Below are 26,249 nucleotides of genomic sequence, written 5' to 3'. Positions count from 1 at the left end.
AACTCTGTCGCAGCCAAAACCAGCACATTCAAGCAAACTAGTGTAAGGGTTTCCACAAAGTAGAACTGGGCCCAGTAGGCTGGGCTCAGAGGTAGAAAAATGGTGCTAAATGAACTGCAAAATATATTTATTTCTTCTACCAACTTCAGATGAGGAAAGCGCCACTGGACCAGTGATCGCAACTGACAGTGGCTTGTTCTGCTGGCCTTGTAATTCTGGTGACAGGCTAAGTGAGTGAGTGTTGATAAGAATGCTCTTTAAAAGGTTCAATAAAGATTGTGAAGTAGTATCATAAAAATTTCTGTATGATGTGTACTGTAGGAGCATTTGTAGTATATGGACAGTTTGGTTACAAAAATATTGCCAAGTCATGTAACATGAGGGACTGAGAGTTAATTCAGGTAAATGTTGAGAAAACTTCATAAATACACTGATCGAAGATGCTTTTAAAATAATGATGGAGCTTCCTGAGCAGTAATGGTACACATTGGTGATAATAGTACCAATAGTAAGCTACCAGAGGGAGTGAGGGGCAAACAAAGGTTAAACCAACCAAACTTCTTTTTGATTGATTAAAAACTGCTTAAAACTGTTAGACAGACCTGAGAAGCAAAACACTGGTGTCTAACTTGAGTGAGGTCCAGGAACAAGTCATTACTGAAATCTCAAGACTGCTAAGGACCGTTTTAGTCCTTATCCTTTATTTTCCTTTCTTCATGATTACAGTTGTTAAGCAGGGATTACTGACTGAGTGCAAGAAAAGTGTATGATAGCTCAGCTTTTAAATGGACAAATCCCTCCGAAGCTTGGCAGTTCTGTCAGCTATTAGTTTTTAGTGGTTCTGATGCTTGATCAGATGAGGTGGTGGCAGGGAACACAGATTAGGGATACTGAGTGCCAGTTTGTTTAGAGGAATTGAAAGTGTATGAAAATAAACATTCCCTTTGTCTTTGCATTTACAGAAAAAAAGTAAATGTTACAGAATCAGCATTGGAACCATCCTTATAAGAATGCATCTTTTTCAGCAGATACAGAAAGCAGTAATTGTAATAGCTTCCTGATTTCTTGCAGGGGTGATGTTCAAGGGAAAATGGGTGGGACAAGTGTGCCCTGCAGCAGATAACAGTAAGGTGAAAGGGAAACGAGGATAACAACTCGTACAAATGGGGCAGAATGTTGTGTTTTATGGGAGTCTCATAAAGCAGGACAAGATGAGAGAAACAGTGATACCTAGTCAGTATGACCCAAGTAAGGAGCAGTCAGTGTTTAGGGATGAGGATTGAAAGATCAAGGACTTTAACAAAAAACCTCTTTTCAATATTTTGTTTGGATTATTGTGAAAACTTTGGATTTGCCTCAGTGGTACAGGGTTTAATGAAGAGGAAGAAAATCACTCATTGTAGGGTGGGTGCGGAGGGGAACTCGTATGGTAGATTGTGGGAGAAGTTGTAAATTTGAAGGCTGTTGAAAGATTAGTCTGAAACTGAGTCTATGGTATGTTTTACTAACTGCTTTTCCAACTGTTTTGTTTTTAAATAGTAAATGATCTATGCATATACTACTTCAGCTAATCTTCTAAACATTTTCGTTATAAAATACTAACAAAATTGTTCAGTTTAACTTGAAAAGCCTTTTTAAAGTCAGAATAGATGGTCTCCTGATTTCAAAATTCCTAATAATATAATCCAGTGCTCCACAATTCCTGATAAAAGAAAGATACAGAATAGACCTTTGAGGTCAGCATGCAGAAAAAAATAATGAGGCTTATGCTTACAGGTGCTTGTATGAATTAAACTAAACACTGGAATTGGTAGAAATCGGGTGACAAACCCTGTATCTCCTAGCCATTATTCTCCCATGGTGTAAGGGGAAAAAATGTAATTGGGGGTTTTATTTTTGTGCTTGAGTATAATAACAATGAGTTACATAAATGAATGAGGAAGCTGGAAGAGACAACTGAGAGGCAGTTTGATCTTACACATTATGTGGACCAGAAGGATGGATGAAGCAACGCACCCCTTGGGGAAGCAAGGGCAACAATTTTTAATCGCTAGCTATTTGTGTAAAATAACAGAATTGTAGCTAATTACATTTCTGAGAAGCTATAATGTAATATATATAGCTTCTCTATATTAGTATATAGCTTCTGTGCATTCGAAGCTGAGAAGCAGAGACTTTATTCTTTTATATTTAAAAACCCCTCGTTTACTGTAAGTTTTCAGACATCAGATCTTGCAAGCCTGTGCTAGAACTCAAGGCTGAAGTCAGTTTTGAAAAAAAGATTGGTTTAACATTTAATTTTGTTGCAGTTCTCAACCCTGTAACTCATTAGTTAGAGATGTTACTTATGACTTCTTTAAAGATCAAGTTAATATTATGCATTTGGCCTTCTAAGGTAGGTACTTTAGAGATACTAAAAGTGAAGGTCATTTGCAAAATGGATCCATCTAATCACAAATGGATAGTATTTATAGAGTCAGGGAATACTAGCCAGCACTTACCAACGAATTATTGAGTGCTGTTGAGTTGGATTACCTATAAATAGTAAAGCTTAAAATGTTTTAAAAACAAGCCTTGAGTGGCATCTCCATTTCCATTCACACATAGAGGAAAACCAGAAAAATCATATGGTGGGTGAGGGACATGAACACCTAAATTAATGGTTATTTATGGAAGCTAGGAAAAAAACAAAGCAAGCCCTAGTAGTGCTTTGCCTGCTGACATAAAATCTGCCATACTGCCCTATACAAGTGTTGTTTGGGAAGAACTCCTGTGTAGAGGTGTAATGCATGTAAGAGAAATAATCTGATGTAACAGACTGCGTAAAAAGAGCTAAACAGATATTGGTATGATACATAACATAAAACCCAAGGCATCAACTAGAGAATAGAGAGAAGATATCTTTTTTCCCCAATACAGAAATCGATTTTCATATAGTACACAACATTTAGAAGCATTAGTCTTTGAATCACTTTTTTTGGAAACATTATGAATTTCTGAAATAGTTATAACTTTGAGGAACCTGGAATGAATGTTAATTTTGGAATATAAATTTGATGCTCCTGTGAATAATTCAAAATGCTAACGTTGTTGTGCAGGAAATGCAGCTTGAGCTTGTGGTGCTTAAAATTGAATTACAATCCAGATGGGCAGTTTGCCTGTGCAATCTGAGGTAAATGATCTAGGCAACCGTAATAATAAGGTAGGCTATAATTGAAATATCCTTTCAGTGAATTCTTAGCAACTGGTAATCATGAAATGCATTTATCAAGGTTGGTTGTACTACTCATAGCATTCAGAATGTGACTCCAAATGCAATTTTCCTTCAATTGCTATAGATATATTTATATTAACTTTCAAATTGATGTAATTTATTGAGTTTCATCTCTACACTATTTAGCAGTGTCCTTTGTTTTCTCTTTTGCTACATTGCCTTGTGCACTGGGTTTTAATATCTCTTTCACAAAAGATATGCCCCCAGAATTGTCCAGCTTGAAGCAATATTCTGTTCAAAACCAAGCACTACGAAGCTGAAGGTTTGTTCTAGGTGTTCTTAAAAGTTTTAAAATGAAGAGGCAATGCTATTTTGGAAAGCATGGATTATGTAGTCTTATCCCTGCCATGAGACTGTAGGTGCTATGGTAGTTAAGATACTCAGTATCCCATTTGTTTCATTAATTTTCTCCCCTAGTTCAATGCCAAACCCAGAGAAAGGTAGTTCATTAGGAGTAGTTAATAGCATTTAACTAAAAGATTGGGCATAATTGTACTGAGTAAAACTCTTCATTTTTTTGGCTTGGTGTATCCTCCATCCATTTTCACCCTAAATCCCCGCAGTTCACGGTTTATTGTGGTAATGGTTACACAGTTGTGGGAATGCAGCAATGATGGGTAAAGTGCTAATATCACAGCAATGTATTACATTTAGAAATGTACACCACCAGACTGTAAGTATTGCTGTTATGCAAAATCTGTAACAAAATATTCTTCCTCTGCTCCATTCATTTCTGCTATGCAGTCTGAGTCTCCTTTCTTTGGAGCTGGATGATTAATTAGTGCTTTTCTGCCCTCGGAGGGGAAGGGACTTGACAATAAGTTCTGTTCTGCCTGCTCCTCTCTCTGGTGTCCTGGCTCTAAATGAAGTTTCTGTCAGAATCGACGTGAGTGTGTGGAGATCAGTGGATCCTGGAGAGAGGTTCTGCTGGAGTAAGGTGCCTGTAGCTGCAGTGATGGGGTAGCAGGAAGGAGTTTGAAGATTGCCATAGAGAAAGTGCAGGTACCTCACCGTAGTTAAATTAGAGTAATGAGGCCAATCAGAGTGTTGATCTTCTCTCCTTGCTAACCTTTCTGCTCTTGTGTTTTTAGAAGAAAGGCTGTATACGATGGTGGTATTACTGTTATTATTACCACTATTGTTGATATTATTTATTACTATTGCAGTTCATGGTGCTTGGTTGTACCTTTGCAACTGACAATAGAAGACTTTTGCAGAATGTGCTATTAGAAAGAGTAACACAGAAACAGGTCTAACTTGATTTTCCTACTAAATATGAGGAAGTTAGTGGCTAACAGTAGCAATTATCAGTGCCATTTCCTTTGGATAGTACGACTTAATAAATACGTACTTTCATTTGTAGTTGACTAGTTAGAATCTTGATGCTTGGCATTTGCAGGTAAAATTGGGGATAGCTCTCACACCAAGGGACAGTTGTGTCCATCCCTGCCAGAATAACTTTCTAACTCTGAGATTTATTGTCCTGATAAATGCAGGCAGTGCAAATGCTAGCAGAAAGCCCAGTGCCGCAACCCGCTTGACCTAGAAGTACACTGTGCCTGTGCAAAAGTCCTCACTGTGTGCACAGGGGGAAGATAGTGTCTCCTCCAGCTAAAAAGCATTAGAGCTGCCACTGTGAAAAATTATCTCATCATAAATTCCCCTGAATTTGTACTTCATACTGTCAGTTAAATGTCTGTACTGTCAGCTTCTGTCATATGCAGTAGCAAACTGGCAGTATAGTCTGGATCATCCTTACTGAATCTTCCAGTCTGAAAGAGCTTTGTTATGAATAAAACACAGGAACTCAGCTGAGCTTTATTCTGAGCTGTGCTTTCCGTGCATTTTTAGTCTTGTCAAGTTTGTGGCCACATTGCTTGCATAAGTGTGTATATATAGAGATATATAAAATATATGAATATGTAGCAATAGTGTAGTTCTTGCTCATTTGTATTTCTGTGGTATACATCTTCATGGAGGATGTGCCCTGACTATCTGTAACTGATGGCTTCTTTTTTTTTTCTTCTTCTCCAGGTCATCTAAATGCAGTTTTCCGTTTATAGAGCTAGTTGCTGATAAAGCAATTCTGAATATGTTTAGAAAGACCTTCAGATACTGAGACTACTTCAAACACTGTGGAGCTGACAGGTTGCTAGGATTGTAACTTGTTACTTGCATATACTTGGAATTTCCATAAAGTTTCAACTCCCATTTTTATTTTCACTTTTTTCCTTTTGAGAGTTCATTCGTCTGAAACCTGTCTTCATGTAGTAGAGACAGGCATCTTCTGAGCTGGGACTTGTTTTGCCAAGACCCTGTAGGAACTATTGCATTCTATCGTTATTAAATCTCTTGTGCTGACACACAACCATCATTCTCAGACTTTAAGTAACAGTGGAGTTTGCTTTTTGCTTGAGGATTTTTGGCTGTCTGCAGGAATCTTTGACTGTCTTGAAATAATTTTTTGGTCAGGTTGAGCATTTGTATATGTGCTAGTGATGTCTTACCCAGATGAAAAGAAGTAATCTTAGAAACGAGCTGCAATGGTGTTCACTTTAATTTCCCCTTCTCCCTTCCCCCCCCAGTGCAGCAGAAAGTTGTGGTGCTTTCCCTCCCCCCAGCTTAATCCCTGTTTCTTCAACTATACTTAGTAGCTGACTTGTGTGACAAATAAGTTTATTGCAAACTGATTTAGTTGTAAGCTCATATAACATGCTTAAAAAGGCTGAGATGATCTACAGTGATGTTGTTAGTGGGTGGCAAAAATTGTGGTAAAACTCCATAGGTTTTATCTGAATAGGTTGACTTTAGTAACTGGAGAATTTTTCCATTTGTAAATCTTCCAGGTTGAAATTAGTCTTTTGATATGACGAAAGAAAATGGAAGTCAGTGTGCTTGGGTTGGCTTAGTTGTTTCACTCTTAGTTTTCAGGCTGACCTCTATGCAGCATCATGACATTGTATGTGTAGAATTTCTAGTCTTGCATGGTAGCATTTGAAGCTGCTATGCCATTTCGTTGTAAAAGTAAGTTTCACTTTAGCATGGTGATACAGAGAATACAGTCATAGAAGTGTATTATGGAGAATTCTTTGATTTCTGATAGTCTGATAAATGTTTGTTTTGATGATCCTTAGAAATTTCAGTTTTGAAAGAGCAAGCATGGGGCTTTCCAGTATGGGGGTGCAGGCCAATCATTGGAAGAATCAAGCCTGTGATTTAGAAATAAAGCAAAATTCCATACATGCGAATACTGCTAATTAACAAGAGGTTAATATATGAACATCTGCTTTAATTTATAATGCTTTATTCATCTGTATCTATTGGCCTTTGTTTCATGTTTTGTTTCAGCCATCTTTTGTTTGTTGTTCTTTTTTTTTCTTATCCATCTTTAATTCTAGAACAACCAGAGAATGGTAATGATGCTACTGAATTGGGCAACTTTATCATACCTGAGATTAGTGTCACAAGTGTGGCTGGAGAGAGGACCGGGAATGGGGAAAAGAGCAGAGCACTAGCAGAGAATGATGTTCAGCATTTACAGGGAGTACAGGAAACAGCTACAGATCCTAGAACTGACAGCAAAGGCATGCCAGAAATCAGGAGACAGAAATCTGTAAGAAAAATGATGGAGGATGGAATAAACTCATCTGGCAGAGTACAGTTTTAGCAGAGCACTTGTAGCTGCACTCTAAGGTACCCCTGTTGATTGAAAGGGTCACTGCTGCATGTTTGGAGACTTAAAGTATGCAGTTAATATATTTGCATGTGTAATAACACAAATGCATGTATTGCATACAGCTTCGTCTGTGCCACAGACTGTGGCAACGTACTTACAAGTAGATTTATTTAATCTCAAGAAAATACACTTTGAGACTCAATATACTTTTGAGTTCACTAAGCTCTATTTATTGGGTTTACAAAATCCAGTGATCAATGGTTTGAAGAATCCATCAAAATGGATGTGAAAAGTCTTCTGCTGTGTACCTCAGGTTTGCCAAATTCACCTTTTATGGTATACTGGAGATCTCATGTTGTGCTTGAGTTTCCAACTCATACCACTAGACCTGTGATGCAAAAGGTGACCTTTCAGTCCTAAAGCATTCTTAGGTTGCTAAACATGCCAGTGCCATACTGGGTGCCCTGGAGCATTGATCACATACCTTCATAATTAACGAGCTTTGCAAAATCATGTACGGAAGCACTTGCTGAGAATAAGATTTACACGTTTTGTTCTGTGTGGTATCTTCTAATCTGTAAATTTCTTAAGTTTCTAATCTGCATGAATTAACAAGACTGCCTGTTTGTTTTCTTTTACAAATCACTACAAAATGAGATTTTGGGCATGCTTTTGATCTAGTTAATGCAGTGTTATTTGCTGCAACTTTCTATCTTAATGAACCTTAATTCCAAAATAAAATGGAATAGGTAAGTGGTTTGTCTTCTATTCTCTCTTCTGTTGCTGTATGGCTTCATGCTTGTAAATATCAAAATCTAGCAATACATAAAATCAGTAAATGTGAGAAAGTCAAATGCTAATTCTTTTATTTTGTTTTCTACCATACAGGTAATACTGATTTAGAGATACAAGAAGAACTGATCGAAGTATCTGAAAGTGATGAAGGGTTTTACTCTAGGGCTACTTCTAGCACAAGTCAGTCTGCCCTATCTAACAGCAGCAACACGAGCAGTAAGAACCTATTAGGGAAGAGCCAGCGAAGGTCTGGAGGAAGCAAAGCTGGAGGAAAAGAAAAAGAAGGAGAAACCTGCAGAGAACACTTGTCACGAAAACAAACTCAGAGAGCTATGAGTGAGAATCTAGAGCTTGTCTCTCTTAAGAGACTGACACTGACAACTAGCCAGTCCCTGCCTAAGCCTGGCAGCCACAGTCTGGCCAGAACAACCACTACAGTGTTTAGTAAATCCTTTGAACAGGTCAGTGGTGTCACAGTTCCAAACAATCGTGGTGGTGTATCTGGTACAGAGGCAAACAGGTTTTCAGCTTGCAGTCTCCAGGAGGAAAAACTGGTATATGGAACAGAAAGATCAGATTTTCCGATCTTAAGCAAACAACCTAACCAGCAGAGACCTCCTAGTATTAGCATAACTTTGTCAACAGATTGATACTCAGTTGGCAAGTATGAAAACTAAAATATTGATGGTTTATGCTGGTATTGGTGCATTGATACATTAAGCTCCTTAATATGTTATACATTACTTTCTTAAACCACAAGCCCATAAATTCTTCCTTTGCTCATATTTGACAGTAACAATGAATAGACAACAGTTGTAATTATTTTGCATCAAATTCTAATAGCTTGCAAAGTTCCTCTTTGACTTACTGTATTTATATACCCAGTTGTTTATGGCTTCATGTGAAGTTACCTCTTCATCGGTCTAAGAAGCATTAACTGGTTGTTTAACCACTGACCAAGATGTTTGGCTTTTTACAAATGCACAGTATGGGAACAAATAAATCCTCTTTCCCAGATTCTGCTTTTTCAGTACCACTTGGCATAGGCAAAACTGCAAAGACTTGTTTTGTTTAAGCTGAGTCTTGCAGTATGGGCATGGCATTTTGGAACAGCATTGTAAGAACAAACATTCTTGTGTGTTAGCCATGAGAAAGCTGTGCTTACATGTAAAACTAGAAGCATCAGTTCAGTGTTTGATGTTCTGGTGGTTTTTGTAATGGTAGTTAGTACACATTGCAGTGTTCATACGTATTTACACCTGTACAAGTCTGAATTATGAAAGCATTTTGGTTTTTCTGTATGTTTTTGAAACTGGGCCAAAAGTCATACAGCAGCAATACTTGCAGATGGGAGTTCTTACCAGTTGCTATAGTAGTCACTCTTTAGACTTAGGAATCATGTGTCAGACTGGGTTTTTTTTTCAGATTCTTAAATATCAGGCGCAAAGCTACTCACTGAAAAGTCACTGTCATCAGTATTATTATTTATGGGGAAGAGATGTGCTTATGTAACAATGTTATGCAGGAAATAAGGTGTGAGCCCTTTGCACTGACTCAAGCAAATCAGGAGTGTGAATGTGTTTTACATGGACTTCTTACTTGAGACTAAGAGAATACTACCAAAGGATGTGTACTTTCAGTAACTTGCAAGCACAAAGGGAAATTATCATGTAAATATAACTAGCACTGTAATTCCTAGTCTTTTATATCTGTTATTTTTCTAGCTTGAAATTGTAAAACAGCAGCCTGTTCTTGGCTACCAAACCTTTAACCTTCAGCTAGTTTGATGTTGTTTGATACCAACTTTTATAATGTTAAGGTTTTAATTAAAAAAGGGTATTAAAACTTCTTATGCAGAAATTTGGAGAAGCAGTAGCTGACAAAACTACTCCAATAGCAGTGATTAGCTGACAGACAATTTATTATGAATGAAGTAGAAAGATCTAAGGCACAGTCATTCCCAACCATCTAGATTTCTGCAGCTATTGATCCCTTATGGTCTGGAACCTTGTAACAAAGCAAACTAAAATTCTAGTAGACTCTCCCATTTGCCTGAAGATAGGTTTAGATATCCCTTTTTTGACTTAAACTGAAGCACAGGGAACTTTTAAGCAGCTAATGTTATTCAGGTTTATAGCAATTAAGAAGTTGGTTGATTAATGAAAAGAGATGAGGAGACAGTTGGTAGGGACAAGTAAGTTGTGTAATTCTGCTTCTAAGACTGCAGAATAGGTGTGTACCTTTCTTAATGTTCACTGCAGCCTGTGGAATAGCTGGAGTGGTCTGCAGGTGTTCATCTTCACCTGGGAGCCTGACTTTAAATGAATGTGCCACGTTTTCTCATTCTTCAGTTTGTTGTGTGACTGTTCTATTCTAGTAATGCAGTAGTTCAACTTTTTACAGAGGAGTGTTTTCTTAATTGTACATGAAAACTTACATTCCTAATGTATAAACTGCAGGTTTGTCCTGTTTAGTGTTTAATACTTTAGCCAGTGAAATAAACTGGTTGTTTGAAGTTGTATGTTTTTGTAAATTACTTTGTGTGGCAGAAAATTTTGCCTTTTTAACAGGTTTTTCTGCAACAGCACATTTGTTTCAGATTGACTAATGCCTGTGGCCACTTGGAGCATGCGTCGCCACAAGCAATAGGAGGGAGCTGATAGCAAACCCTGGCTAGCACTACACATACTGAATGTGGAGCTCTTCTTTTCCTTGAAATTGTTCTAGATGATATGAGGAAATAACATGCAGAACTTACAGCTGCCTCCTGGTCTGCTCTTGCAGAGTAGCATTGGAGAATACTTAGAAAATACTTTGCAGTAATTAAAACTGAAACATAAACTGGAATAGACACAGAAAATAGCAATTGATAGATGTTTGCTGTAATGGTATTAGTTCTGAGTGTCAAGGGGCTAGAATTTTGAAGTAGTTCTACTGGTTTTCTTTTGTTTCATTTAGTTTGTGGTTGGTTGGTATCTCCACAGTACACACTCTTTTCAAGCTGGATATTGGTTTAAAAGATCTTTATTATACTGGGAAGATATAGTCACCTTAGCTATAAATAGAATTTTGAAGGGTCTAAAATGCCATCATGTTTACAGTACCATTGTCTACCAGTCAAACAGTGTTAAAGTTAGTTTATAGTTTATCCTTTTATTTTCTCCAGCTAATTATTCTAACTGGTCTGGCTTGAGCCCAGGGACCAATAGGCTCATATTGGTACAACTCAAATTATATAAAGCTTCACACTTTTTTTTGAGAAAATGATGAAAAGTTTTCGGTACTAAAGGCTGCTGTTTCTATACATGTGTGGCTTCATATAAGTATGTATGTATTGGTCTTTGGAGCAACTTACGCAATGAGCCTGTTTTTGTGAACTGACATTACATGTTTGATACTGATCAAGTCTGAATAATTTCTTTCCTGATGTGAGCAGTAAAACTTTCAGTTGTGTTTCTTTCTTTCCTTCCTTAAAAGTAGACCAAAAAAAAAAGAAAAAAAGGCAGGAAAGCAGGATAGGGAAGAGGGAGGCCAGGATTATTTGTTTTCAAAATATCTGTGGATTGGAGGTAGGGGGGAAGCAGGGCAGGAGCCAGATATACTAGTTCTTTCATGATATTTCTAAAACTGTCAGGCTCTTGGGTTTTGAGCATTACTGGATCACTTCAGACTGATGAATGAAAAATGTGTATTAATGTAGTATAGGTCTCCTAAGAGTGTAAGGAAGACCTATAAAGACATCCCATATTGTAATCTGTCTAGCCGGCAGTGGAGAACACTCCAGACATAACGCTTTCCCTGAAGAATGTGTATGCAGGATTGAATCCTCTCAAATTATAATAAGAGAAGTTGTTTTAATGCTGACACTTACTTACAACTGACCTTACTGTTTTAAATCAAAAGGCACTGTGTCCAATTACGGCTTCGAGCTTTCAAAACTGTTGAAGCTGAGAATAATTATTTTTGTTGTGAGAATCTGTACCATTTGTGGAAAAAGCGGATGGCCTCTAACCACTTGCTGTAGAGCTTCACTGATTTTTCCAAAGGGAGTGAAATGTCCTTGAATTGCCTTGAATACCTGACAGATTTGACAGGTACAGAAATATAGCACTATTTTAGGTACACTTTTCTCTAAGGATGTCTCTTCTGATTTCTATGAGGATTCTAGAAATTTCTAACTTAATTATTGTCTGATATCTTTTGTCAGTGTTTGAGGGTTACAGTGCTGTATATAGGTGTGTAATATATTGCCTTTTGTATTTGTACAATTCTAAGACTAGGTGTGTACATTTCTAATATTCACCAAAGTCTGTGGAATAGCTACATCAGTCTGTAGGTGTCTGTCTTCACCTGAGAGCCTGAGTTTAGTGTACCACACTCTTTCAAGTTCTTCCTTTCATGTGTGACACTGTTCTGTATTTTCCTAATGCAGTATTTCACCTTTTTACAGTGAAGTGTTCTCTTCATACCTGAAAACTTACATTCCTAATGTATAAACTGCAAGGTTGTCTTGTTTAGTGTTTAATAATGTGGGCAATAAAATAAACTTTTTTTTGCAGTTGTATGCCTGTGTAAATACTTTGTTCAGCAGAAAATATTGCTGCCTCTTTGCAGGCTTTGTTGATGAAATACACAATAGATAGCGATGTATTTGTTCCATTTTCATTATATGCATCTAGAAGTCACAGACCACATTACTTAAAATATGCTGAATACCCATTTTATAGAGCCTTGTCAGGTGAGTCACCTTGCTGAGAAACACTGGCTGACGCATGAAAGGTGAGTTCAAGTAGATGAATTTTAAACTGGTTGATGGCAGGAGTAGATGACTGTCCTGTCAGCAATGTGGCACTGCTTGGGCAACTTGGAAGTTTTGGTGGTCTTAATATATATTAATTATAGATAACATTATTCCAATATATATATTATTCTAATATGTCCATTATTTTAAGATGTATATAAATGTATAAGAATAATTATGTACATTAGAGGAATATATATATTTACATAATATATTAGTGGTTTGAAACACAGGTATAATCTGCAGTGTGTCTGTTATTAGATCTTCCATCCAGCAGTCCTCACTGTGTTACTGTGACCTGCTGGTGATCTCAGAGCTGTTGGATGTCTTTGCCGCAAGGGTGCATGTGTTGCTGCATGAGTGCATGTGGCTGGCTCACATTCCCATTGTTTCCCCAGGGCTTTTTCTGTGAATCTGCTTTCCAGCTCTCTGGTCCCTGTGTGTGCTGGTGCCTGAGATTCATGGGTTGGCTCATGTCTTCTGCCCGTTCATGTCCCTGTGAATGGCAGCACAGTATTGTCTTCTCCTGGTTTTGTGTTGCCTGCAAACATGCCAAGGGTGAGCTCTGCCCCATCACCCACCATTGTGAATGAAAATGTTAAACTGTCCTAGCCCTGGGTATTGACCTGTGGTGTGCACCAGTAAGGCCAGGTCTGCAGCTGGCCTTGGTGCCCCTTTGAGCCTGGCAACTTAGGCAGTTGTCTGTACTCAGAGGCCTCTTTCTTTTCCAAAAGGTATAAATTAGACTTGATGCTGTGATTGTCCTGTCAGTGTGTAAGATTTGCTGTTTCAGGTACAGTGGGTGAAAGCCTGTGCTCAGAACCTGCTCTTACATTGCTTCAGGTAAGATTTATTATTGGCTGGTAAAAGACAATGTGAATTTGAATACCTCTTCTCAGAATGTGGTAATGAGTATGGAAGATGGTAATGGTAGCCCAGCAGCCCTTAGCAGAAGATGAGAGCACCTGAGAGCCCGCTGCACAGTTCACAGTGAGAGGGGTGTTTGAAGGCCATAAAAGTGATTAGTGACCAGGTACAGAAATTACCTTTGTTTTTACAGACTTTACAGCTAGCTGCCTGCACTGAGCTTGTAATAATTTATTTTTCATGTTTTATGTTAATCCACCTCTGTAAGGAAGCTGACTTCAGTGTGGGGGTTTTCTCCCCACCCACAGCTGCCAGGTAATAAATACATCTGCTAATTCAGGATAGTGGGAAGAAAGTCACCGTGACTGCAGAAACCTTTACAAAGCAAGCCTTTACATTGCACAGTGCTTGCTTCATTAACTTGATTCCTGAAATGAGGCTGTGTTTAATCATCTGTTACTCTAAATGTGCTGGGACAATACTGAAGTGTAATGGTGCAGAAGGACTTGGGGGAAGCCAGGCTGAGTCACAGTGTGCTCCTGACAAGCTGCCTCATTGTTGTTCTCATCATTAATGCTGACTAATACTGGCAGTAGAGTTTCTTGGTCAGAACTGTGGTGGTAGATTTTTCTAGTGGGAGAGATTTCAGGGGAGGTGAGAGGAAATTCCACCTTTTACTTCTGCAGCACGTTAACACTAAATGAAGGAGCATCAGGTATTGGCACAAGAAGTCCTTGGCGTGGGTGTGGTGGTTTTCCCAATATTCCTTCGGTCCACACAGTGAACCAAAATAATGAACAAACATCCTGTGATTTCTCTCAAAAGATACTTTGCTTGTGCATGAAACTTGAATAGCATCATGGATTCCTATCAGAGTAGGAACTGAACAGTGACTCACTTAAAACATACATATAAAACCACATAATATATATGTGCGTATGGACATTTATAAATATACACACACATACTTGGTTTCTTTTTCAGCTAGTCATGGTATGGAGGTTGTAGAACTGTTGGGGAGGAGACGGTTGAAGCTGGAAAAGGCTTGGACCAGCACTGGTTAACAGTGACCTGTGATACCATCTGAAATGAATTGGATATGGTTTTTTAACAATCACCATATTAATATTTTTCTCCTAAGTTTTTGTTCTTAAAATGCATGATGGTTTCATTATTGTTAATAATCCACAGTTCAGACTTTGCTAATAACTTGGGTTGAATAATTAACTGGGATAAGGTTATATCTGCTAACATTTTGGAATCAAGTGCAAGCCAACTGTCATAGCACATGTCAGCTTTCATCAGACTCTCATGCCCCTAAACTGTCAGTGTTTGAGAAATCTGCTCTAACAAATCGCAAAACAGAAAGATTTCCCCAAAGCAGCAGCACTGATATTCCCCAGACTTACTTGTTAGTTCACTGGGATTTGTATCCCATGTTTCAGCCATTAAAGAAAACCAATCCAGCTGTATTTAGCTAGACTACTGATTTTGGCTTTCCCTGTATTGACTGGAGGAAGATACAAGCACTGTGAAAATGATTCAGAACATCCTGAGCCAGGGAGATCCTTTCTGACACACAAGAAGTGTTCATCCCATCCCTCGCTTCCGTCTCATCCTGAACAACTAGCTTAGCATTGCTGCCTTGTTACTGCTTCCTGCTGAGTCCGTACACCCCCTTCTTTTGCTGCACAAAGCCAAAATAAGCTTTAGTGTATCATCAGTCACTTCAGCGCAGCTCCGTATCCCAGCAGCTGTCCGCCTTTTGCCAAAGGCCTTGCAAGCAGGCAGGTGTCAAGGAAGAATAGATTTGTCCAGGATGTAAAGCTGGCTTGAAATAAATGTGGATGGGTGCTGGGAGCTGAGATTCAAGCTGCATCTCTTTGGATAATCTGAGTAATCATGAAGTAGTTGCATTTGTAAATGATTGAAGCAGGGAAGAAGGAAAGAACTGGAACACAAACCTCTCTCTGTTTCTGCTATTGCTTCAGGATCCCACTTAGAAGTATGTAATAGATTTATGAGATTTTTGTATTTAAAGGTAGAATAGCAGCAAGGCTGTTAAAGCTTCCTTGCAACCGAGTGATTCGTGTTCAGCTCTAGCTGAATCCTCTGACAAATCTGAGGCTTGGTTCTTAACTATTCAGCCTGGGAAGGAGCTTCTCAACTGTCTCACATATGACATCAAATTCATAACTAAGCTTCTTTGTTTATCCATGAGAACTTTTTCCTGATACCAGATTAGGGAGCTATGCTGCAAAAGCATTGCCCTTGAATTTAGCATGAACCCAAACGTGTTTCAGGTGCTTTAATCTCCCCCAGCTCAGGGCAGAGCCAAGGAGATGTTTTCGTCACTTCTTCAGTCTTTGCCCAAGACAGGCTTCTGTGTCCAGCAGGCCAAGGGAGGTGATTCTCCCCCTCTGCATCCTTGTGAGACCCCCCCTCTGCCCTGCAGTACTGCATCCCAGCTCTGGGGCCCCCAGCACAAGAGGAGTGTGAAGCTGTTGGAGTGAGTCCAGAGGAGGACACAGAGATGATACAAGTGCCAGAGTAGCTCTGCTATGGAGCCAGGCTGAGAGAGTTGTTCGGTCTTGAGAAGAGAAGATGCTGGCAAGACCTTAGAGCAGCCTCCAGTGCCTAAAGGGTATAGTGGAAGGTGTCCCTGCCCATGGCAGCGGAGTTGGAACTGGATGATTTTAAGGTCCCTTCCAACGCAGACCGCTCCATGAGATGTGTTAGAATGCTGCCAGCCTTGTACCAAGGCACTAGTGCGGCAGGCAGTTCTATGTGTGGTGATGGGAGTGAGGACAGAGGCCAGTGCAATTGCAAACCTGAGGACTTTTTCAATACTGAGCCTTTGCATGGGTAGACCTGTGCGAAGCAGACCAGCAGGAGGATGGATGCACCTCCCAACTGGCTGGCTGGAGAGGCAATTTCCAGTGTCTTCAACTGGACACTGCATTGAGCCCTAGCAGCACTGCAGCTGCCCATCTGAAACACTGTGATCCAGCTTATGAACAGATTAGGTCACTGCTTTGGCATCATTACCCAAAATAAAATGTGCTTATGGACAAATACCTTGAAATTACTCAGCAATGAATTTCTCCAGAAGCCCACACTGTATGATCCATCTTTTTCACAAAGCCTGGCAGGAGTGGTACATACTGCAGCATGATATGTGTGCTCCATGCTCGATGAATGACAGAGTGTTTTCGTTACTTAGCAGCAGGACTGGATAAAAAAACTCTGGGATGCTTGTGAGCACAAAGAGTTTTGATGCATTCAGATAATGGTAAGATGAGTAACTTCTTAAATATGCCAACAAAATTAGTTACTGAGTAGATCTACTTATAAGGTATTTGATGCCGCAATTTAATTTCAGGCAGAAAAGCAGTGCCTTGGAAGAGTCTTTATTCAATCTTGAGATATTGAACATCTTTAATATGCCTTGACATTCAGTACCACATTCATAATCCCTGCAATTACTCCTTCCTACTCTAATAAGAGCAGGCACTGTGCAGCGCAAGTACTGAGGGATAGTTTTGTTTCATGCTTGAAAGAAGGAACACGTTGTATCAAGCAGACTTTGTACTGAGCCGTGGGAAAAGAGGTGAATGAGAGGCTAAACCCGAAGCTTTAAAAGCAGTTCAAAATGCCCACTATGCTTCCTCTGCCTGTCTCTGTAGGCAGTTGTGGATGAATGAAGAAGCTGCACAAAATGAGAGGCATAAAGCTGAGAGCTTACTGGAGTGGGGGGAGCTTTGGGAGGAAACCTCCCATGGCTCCCACCGGACTGCAAGGGCAGGAGGCACCTTCCCGTCAGACAGGGCTTGTGCTGTGGTCTTCTGCCCCTTTGCTCCCCCTGCCTGAAGCCTGTGCCTCTGTCATCTTCTTGGAGAGGATCCTGAGCGCTGCTGCTGTCACATCAACAGCTACAGGAAATCAGTGCTGAAACAACCCAATGTGGGGCTACAAGAGCGTTTGTGGGCAGGTGCCTGCGCTCTGCTACGTAGGTTTAAGCACTGATGATCTGCTTGTCAAGTTCCAGTGTCACAAAATGTGTGCCTGGTACCTGAAGCCAACACATCAGGAACTTTTGGGCTGTTTCTGGCAGAGGGCTGAAGAAAAGGAGGAGAGACAGCGAGTACCTGTGAAGAATTTGTTTGCTTTCTCAAAGGATGTGGCCCTTAAACTGCCTCTTGGGGCAACAGTATTAAAAACATTGTAGTGGGAAGTTTTACAGGTCTGTGATAATCTTTTGGGAGATGTCTGTAATTTCCACAGAAGAATGTCAACAGAACTGTCATTAGGAGGGACTTGGAGGACCAATTCTGTATCAGTAACTGCAGGTCCTTATTGCTTCTGGAAGTTTTAACTGACACCCTTGTTCAACAAAATGTTCCTGAACCAAGAATAGGGTGTCCTGCTTCAGTCTTTGAGCCCCTTTATGCTGATACTGGTGAGCAGTGGATTCCTGAAGCTGGGAACAGCCCTAGGTGGGAACTCTTGAGCATGCCATTCTGGTACTTAAACCATCTTTCTCAGCTGGGGCTCTGGACTTCACCAGACTTCATTGTACCGCCTTGAAGTGGTACCCTTGTACCACTCTGTTACAGTGAAGTAACAGAGATTCATAGAAAATAACCTTTTTTTTTTTTTTTTTTTTTTGTTTAAACAAGGAATAAAAAAATGTACCTTGAATGAAAGGACTTTTTATTTCAAAATATTGTGAAATGGAGATGTCTGGATGCTGGATCCTGTTGGCCTGAGCGAAAGCAAAAGCCCAAATGCTCAAAGGAACTTCTGTGGAAGGACAGAGTCTCTCACATTTGCACCTCAAGAAAGGGAGGAATCTTTTATTGGAATCTGGCATTGGACATGTAATTCCCTTAAGGAGCGAACTTGAGCACCTGTAAGGAATAGAATGAAGGGGAAGCAGAAGAAAGCACACAGCGTAGTGGGATCAGAAAGTCTTTGTTGTGGACTGATTTGACTTTTGCAATGAAAATTAAAATACACTCACAGGTTCTTTAACTATAAAACCAGACTAAATAAGAACAAGGGGAAAAGCACAAAGGAACAGGAGCAAGGGCTGAGACTAGCAATGTAAGAAAATGCTTTAAGAAGATTGACATTGCCACCCCATGGCCAGTCAGTACAAGGACATAGTGATGCATGTCCAAAGGCTAAAGCAAATCATACAGTGAGGTTGTGTTCCTGCAGTCAGTCACAACTGCTTCTTTCAATTGACAGTGAAAGGTCAGGCAATGGGGGTAGTGAACAGCCTGAGCTGTTCATCAGTCCCACCGCAGGCACCAGGGTACCCCCCATAGGTTCATTTATGGGCCACAGTGCAGAGTCTGAACAGAGTGGACTCCTTGCACCAAGCACGATCCAATGACCCACCAGGTCAGTGGCTGAATTCCTTTAAGCATTTATTTATCACAGCAGATTACATTTTCTTCAGGCTTCAAGCAAATGTAATAGAAGCCACCATGTGGTTTGTTGTATTGTGCCATACAAAGTACTTGCATTGCTCTTATTCTTTGCAGCTTTTGTTCCCTGGGCAGATAGAATCACAGAATGGTTTGTGTTGGAAGGGACCTTAAAGTTCATCCAGTTCCATCCCCCTGCCATGGGCAGGGACACCTTCCACTAAGAGCAGGTTGCTCCAAGCCCTGCCCAACCTGCCCTTGAACACTGCCAGGGATGGGGCAGCCACAGCTTCTCTGGGCACCCTGTGCCAGCGCCTCAGCACCCTCACAGGGAAGATTTTTTTCCCTAATATCTAATCTCAGTCTTCCCTGTCAGTTAAAAGCCATTCTCATTTGTCCTATCGCTAAATGCCCTTGTAAAAAATTCGTCTCCAGATTTCCTGTAGGCCCCTTTAGAATCATGACTGACATGAAGCACAACAGGGTTACAATCCTGAAGTCACTCTGTGGGTCTTTCTGCAGAAGGAAGATGTCCCATAGTGATCAGGCCTGACCACATTTGATCAGATCTCTCAATATCTGCTCAGTGGGCAAGTTACCGGCTAGTGTAAACTTCCGTAGCCTTGCCAGTTGCCTCTTCTAACCTCTCCTAACACTGGGCTGACAGGCACGTCAAAATACCAAGTCAGCTAAAACACTGAGCACCTCTGACAGCAGGCTGTCACATGGAAACATAAGGAAGTCAAAAAGGAGGTTCAGGGTGCTTGGCAGCCTCTTTCCTATGGACAAACACAAGTCCGTAAGAAAACAAAGAGCATGACAGGATATCTCCTGTTATATTCTATAACCAATGTTACATTGGTTCTGATACCAGCTCTCATTCAACGGCAAACATGGAGCACCTCTATCACTTTTCGCATACTGCTGTACTTCTTCGTAGGTGTGCATGTGACTGTCACCAACCGCAGTCATCCCAAGCCATATTTCTTAGGAAAATATTATTTTTCTGTAGAGCTGTATAGAATGTGTCTGAATTATCTGAAAAAAAAAACAAACAACCAACCCTACATGGAACTATATGAGAATGTTGATAAAAGAGAAATGGTGGTTGAGCTACTTAATAAAACTGATCAATCTTAACTTTTTATAAGCTACTGCATTGGATAACTGAGAGCGCTGCTGTCATAGATGATCTGTGCTAATTACAGCAATTATAATGTTGTGGAAAAGGAAATTTGCAAGAAGTATATGAAGTGTTGAGCACTCGGCTGCCTGTCAGCTGGGAGGAAGGCAAGTTAATTGAATGTAACAGTCTCTCCTCTTTCTGTTGTAAATCAGTGTTCAATTACAATGTGCAGCTCCACGGCTATATGTCACTTGCTGTGGCATGACAGCAGCGTGCCACGTTATCAGTCACTGCGCTGGTGGAGCTGGAAGGTCCTAAATGCCTTACGAAGGCTGGTTGGTTTCAGTGATGCATAAAACTGATCTTCATTCGAAGTGTAGAAATGAGAATTAGGCCAAATATTCTACCAGAATCTAACTATCATTGTGTGCTGTGTTGGTGTGTGTATTTTAGCTTTTTTTAGTATTGCTATTTATTGTAAATAGATTTAAATACAAAAGAAACTGGATGAAATTGCAGAAATACCCCCTAGGAGCAGGCATAGAAAAGAGGTGTTGCCAAGTGCAATTTTCTGTAGACTTCTTGAAGCTAAGCAGAGCTGTCCCAAATCCCAAACTGATTTAATGCCTCCACGTATTTGAAAATTGGCTGGTTTTCATCTATAGCAACTTTGGTTGCCCACTAAGAAATGCAGTTGTCCAAAGGACTGCTTTTCTCTAATGTTTGGCTTCTATTTGATAATATACTTGTACCTGACTGATACTGCCTAGAAATTTAAGCATGGCTTTCAAATTAATGTGCTATAGAAGCCATTCCTCTACCTCACCTCTCCTGATGGATTTTTAGGCCACGGGACTGGTCTGCGTAGGTGCAGATACCACAAATGAGTGTGGGAATGAAGACAAAGTCTTAGGCCTGCAATGCCAGTTATTTGGTACCACAGAGCCTGGGGCTGCAACCTGCAGCCACTGGGAACTGGAGGTAAATGGTGCAGTTACCATTTTAAAAGGATACTCAGGAGTATTTAAAATGGGTAATAAGGAATAGACACTAGAATCTATTGCCAGACATTCCTCTAGCTTTGCCCTATGTAAGCACTTTTCATCTGTGAGGATAAACCAGAAGGTAACTATGGATTCAGCATGAAGAGCAATCCAGCATGGTAGATAACGAGGTTTAATGAAACTATCTGGGTTAATTGGGAATGGAGGCAATTTCCAACACAGATCAATCATGTCTTCTGTTCTGCCTCAGAGTTCAATACTGGACATCATGCAAGAATGCGATGTTTTGTGGTGCCAGGAAAACCACTGTTAGTGCAGTTTATTAGATTGTGCATAGACAGACAGTGCATTTAGTCATTTTTATTTCCTATTAGCTAAATATATGAGTAACATGAGTTATTTTGTTGAAAAGGGGAGTCAAGTCTTTGCAGCATTTGGTTAATTGAAGGTGAGAAAGCATCCAGCCACCTCCAAGTAGAGGAGAAAGGACACCTCTTAAACATTCATTTATCCAACTGTGTCTGGGAAACAGGGAGTTATGCACCTCAAGAAGGACTCAAAATGACAGATAGAAAATTAAAGGATAATTAATGCTTTTCCCAGATTGTGTAGCTATAGTATGGGCTTGCTGCTCTGTCAGGCGGAAACAGAAACACCATTCCTCCTCTTCTATTTTACTAGGATGGTCTTTTGCGATGTATGTATCTCACAGGATTACCTGGGTATATTCTTGAGTTAGTGGTGGTTGCCTCCATCTAGTTGTTTGTAGACTTGGAAGCTGCAGTGCCAGAGAAATAAGGAGCCCTTCTGCATACAGAACAGCGACAATTTATGATTGCTGTGAAGAAGGGAAATGGAATACCCTAGGTGAAGAGGTCAAAAGCAAAACCAAGACCAGCAGTACTAATACCAGGGAGAGCCTACATGGACCTCACAGTGCTGCAGAATGAGGTAAATGGAATTTATTTCTCCTTGCTGCACGAGGATCCCTAGACCTGTAGGCTTGGCAGCTCTCTGAATCCTAACCATAAAGATTACCTTAATTTTTAAGGCATCTTGGAGCTGAGCCTGACATCCTACAGAAGAATGGGTGTCCCAGATGTGAAAGGTGTTGAGGGAGCAATGTTGGTGCAGTGCCGTGCTCCCCTTTGCATGCCTTTAGCAGCTGCAGTATCTCTGGAGCTGTTGGCTTTGTGGCTCTCTAGCCTTAACCATAACCCTATTTTTTAAGGTATTGTGGAGCTGAGGCTGATGTCCTGGTGCAGAATGGGTGTCCCAGATGTGAAAGGTGTTGAGGGAGCACTGCTGGTGTGTCGAGTCTTCAGGACCTACATGTGTGAGCCTGTGTCAATCGTGATTTGGATTTATGTGACTGTGAACATAAGGGCATGGGATCAGAACTGGTATTTGACATTAGTGCAAAATGTAACCAGTGCTCTTAACAAAAGCAAATGTTGGGTCTGTACTCAACTGCCTAAATCAGGAGAAAAATTTGAGATCTCCTTAAGTGGCGTACCTATCCCCTACAAAATATCATGGAACCTATGGGTAAATACCAGCTTCTTTGGGAATCACGCTCAAAAGCAAGGACTCAGAATAACGAACCCCAATCCAGGTGAAAAGTATTACACCTCTATACAGAGGTGTAGCCCACCAAAAGGGATGGGAATGATGATAGACTGTGGAGGTTCTACAGCTTTGGTGGGGAATCTCTCGAATTGTAACCATACTACAGATACTGGCTGGTTTGGTTGGTTCACAGGCAGGTGGAGACCTGTCCGTGAAGGGAAGGGATGGTACTGGTTATGTGGAGAAAATGCATAAAGCATTACCCTTTAACTGGAAAGGAGTGTGCACCTTGGGTGCAGCAGTCCCTAATCTTACAATTGTTAGCACATGTTCTTCTGGAACATGGATTAGGAGTTTTGTTAAATGCATCAGAAAAGGTTACAATCTGATACCTGAATGAAAAGCCGGCTTTCATAGCTTTGTTCAGTGGCTTATCCCATCATTAGGTGTAAATGAATTAGAAAAGGCCATTGTGAACATATCAGCAACTATAGAAAACATAGAGAATAGCACAATAGATGCTATCCAAGCAGTACAGGAGGAATTATCTATTTTATCCAAAGTAGTTTTACAAAACCAAATGGCCTTGGACTAGCCTCACAAGGAGGAGGTTGCTCAGTAATCAATGATAGTGGTTGTTCTGATATAGATCAAAGTGGAAGAATTGCAATTGATCTAAAGGATAGAGGAATGAGTTAAGTTGTGCGGTAACATAAAGATGATACCTCATGGGGATTTGAGGAAATTTAGAAAGGACTGACCTTTTGGTTAACAAATATTTCCTGGTTGAAGCAGCTGTTTACTAAGGTCATAATATTAACAATTCTAATTATAGACACTTGCATTTCAATTCAGTGTTTCCTTCGATGTTGTAAACAGTCAATGATGTACTAGGAAGAATGGAAAAAAAAATAAATTAAGCACCAGGTAGAAACAAGGAAATATTTCAGAAAAACAACAATTTAAAGGATCTTGCAAAAAAATGTGCAAGGGGGCAGAAAAAGGGGGGATTTGAGGCAAGGAGGTACAAAATGAGATATAATCATTTGTGTTTAATCCTTTGTAAGTAAGTGAATTCACTTCAAAGTTACGCTAAGTTTGATGGCTTTTAAATGGAAATGTAATGGCAACGGCAGTGGAAATGTAAATGGCAATGGAAAATAACTGAGGTACATGTTTCACAAAAGAAGTATTCAGAATGCAGCTGGAGAACATAATGAGAATCCTTGCGTAAGATAAATCGTTGTAGTTGGTGTAGTTTTGGGTCTTTATGACCTTAGTACAAAAATAAGTGTAAGGAAAACAGGATAGAAAAACAGGGTGTGTAAATAAAGAGTACCTGAAACTAGCAGATGTCCAGGATGTAGGACAGGATGATTATGTCTGCAGTGTTACCGAACCAATTAAGCTGGTGTAACCATTATCTACTGCGCGTGTTTGCAGGACGGCCAGAAGTGATGAAGATTGTTGGAAGACGTAAACGACTCCCAGAAGAACACTACCACGTCGTTGTACGCATGTGAAAACGGCCGTGGAATTATGTAAAGCGGTTCCCGGGTGGTTAATGAATATGCGTGTTAAGCGACCATAGAACGACGGTCTGCTTGAGGTTCGGCAGAAACACGCTAGGTGGAGCTATCCCCCGCGGTGTTCCCAGCGCTGCACTGACGGATACCTGCGAGGCAACTTCAGCTTCTTTGCGGAGTTCTCAGTGAGTTTTAGGAGTCACTGCGCAGGCAGGAAAAGCAGCCCTTAAGGTCCAGCGCTGCACTGAGCACCTCGCTCCTCACCTCCACACCCAACACTGCTCTCATCACGGGCGCAGCAGGATTGTTCCTCTGGGCAAGCAAAGCAAAGGAATGCATGGCAAAGTGTCCTACACAGTAAAATCCACTCGGGCACCACGTGCCTGGTACAAGCAGCGCTTGAGGGGGTCACTTTCATACACAAGGATAATCTCATGAGAAATGTTTTAGAGACAGAGGTAGAGACAAAGAGGTAGCTGTGAACACGATTAAAGACTTGTCCAAGTAGACAATTAGACCGTGGAAAGACTTGTAAGCCTTTACTGCCCGAAGCTCAAAGCAGCAGCTTAGGGGGGAGGACTCCGAGTAAACAAAGAGCGAGGGCAGGAGGCAGCTGGTTACCTGGTTCTGGTAACCCTGGAGCAGCCTTGCAGGGGCAGAGCGCAGGCCCCTGCTGGAAGCGTGAGGAGGAAGAGGGATCCAGCAGTGCCAGCATCCAGCTGGTGGCAGTCCCTGGCCCCGACCCTGCCCAGGCCTGGGGGACCCTCACTCCCCGCTCTGCAGTGGCTGCCCCAGGCACACCTCGGCTGGCTCCAGCGCAGAGCTGCTCTCCTGGGGAGCCCCCACCTCTTCCCAGGCCACCCTGGGGCGGCTGCGGGGTCTCTCTGCCCGCCCGCGGGATGGAGGCATGTGGGCAGGGGGAGGGAAGGGACGCGACCACGCCGGGGAGTGTCACAGACCGGGTCACAAAGGACCCCGCTGTGAGCCCGCCGCCGAGGGCGGGAGGCGCAGGGAGTCCGGTGCAGGCTGGAGCTGGAGCTGTGACGGTCCCTGTGCCAGGAGCTGCCCTGCTCTCGGGAACCTTCTCTTAGCTCTGTTTGTATCCAGTCTGGATGTGCCGTGCTTCCTCCTCCGTCTGCCATGATCCTCAGTGGGGAACGGGGGCACTTGCTGGATCTGCTGCTGCACGCCTGAAGGGGAATGGACTTGGAGCTGTGACTTGTGCTTCACAAGGGAATGGTTCAGAGAAGTCATCCTTGTGGGGATAACTGAAAGGGCTTTATTAATGACCAATGGTAATTAATCAGGGACTGAATTAAAATCAATCGTAATCCAAGGGTGATTAAGCAATAATTGAATCTTAATTCAACTGTGAATTCACAACGATTTGAAGATGATGTAAATGATAAATCAGACAATGATTTAGACAATGAGTTTGCTTTCCAGTACCTAATGGGATGTTTACAAGAAAGCTGGAGAGGGATTCTTTACAAGGGCATGTAGTGATAGGACAAGGGGGAACGGCTTTAAACTGACAGAGAAGAGAGATGAGGAGATGGGATGACATGGGATGACATGAGATGAGCTCTTAGGCTGAAGCTCTTCCCTGTGAGGGTGGTGAGACATTGGCACAGGGTGCCCAGAGAAGCTGTGGCTGCCCCATCCCTGACAGTGTTCAAGGCCAGGTTGGACGGGGCTTGGAGCAACCTGCTCTAGTGGAAGGTGTCCCTGCCCACAGCAGGGGGTTGGAACTGGGTGAGCTTTAAGGTCCCTTTGAAGCCTGTACATAAATATTTAGTCCCTTGTCCTGGGTTCAGCAGTAGCAGTCATTTTTCTCCTTGGTAGCTGGTGCAGTGCTGTGTTTTGACTTTCGGCTTGGGAACAGAGCTGGTAACAATGATGTTTTGGTTTGGCCAAGGACTTTGTGAGCCTCATGCTCTGCCAGGGAGGAGGGGAGGCTGGGAGGAAGCAGAGGCAAGACACCTGACCCAAGCTAGCCAAAGAGGTATTCCATACCACAGCACATCGTGCCCAGGATGTAACTGGGAGTTAGCCGGTAGGGCTGGCACTGGGGGATTGGAGGAGGTATGGGTCGGTGCTTGGCCGGGCTGGGGGGGCGAGTTATCAGTTGGCTGGTGGTGAGGTGTTGTATTCTCTTCCCCTGTTATTTCCTTTA

At 41.3% G+C, this 26,249-nt stretch overlaps 1 protein-coding gene across 6 annotated transcripts in view; it reads left to right on the top strand.

Moving 5' to 3' along the window:
• HYCC1 (hyccin PI4KA lipid kinase complex subunit 1) overlaps nucleotides 1–11,213 on the top strand; it is a 43,752-nt gene extending 32,539 nt beyond the window's left edge. For 3 of the 6 annotated variants that reach the window (XM_062622537.1, XM_062622539.1, XM_062622541.1), the window contains exons 11-12: nucleotides 6,673–6,687; nucleotides 7,839–11,213. In XM_062622537.1, the coding sequence (XP_062478521.1) occupies nucleotides 6,673–6,687; nucleotides 7,839–8,395 (572 nt within the window). In that variant the 3' untranslated portion in view covers nucleotides 8,396–11,213. Of the gene's footprint in view, nucleotides 1–6,672; nucleotides 6,968–7,838 lie in introns of all 6 variants that reach the window. The other 3 variants (XM_062622543.1, XM_062622542.1, XM_062622540.1) reach the window with 3 other exon arrangements.
• The last annotated feature ends 15,036 nt before the right edge of the window (nucleotides 11,214–26,249 follow it).

Source organism: Pezoporus occidentalis, unplaced genomic scaffold, assembly GCF_034315485.1.
Source record: "Pezoporus occidentalis ecotype Australia unplaced genomic scaffold, CSIRO_AGI_Poc_V1 ctg243, whole genome shotgun sequence".
Taxonomy (NCBI): domain Eukaryota; kingdom Metazoa; phylum Chordata; class Aves; order Psittaciformes; family Psittacidae; genus Pezoporus; species Pezoporus occidentalis.
Note: the sequence above shows the minus strand (reverse complement) of the source record. Positions and strands in the feature narration are given on the sequence as shown.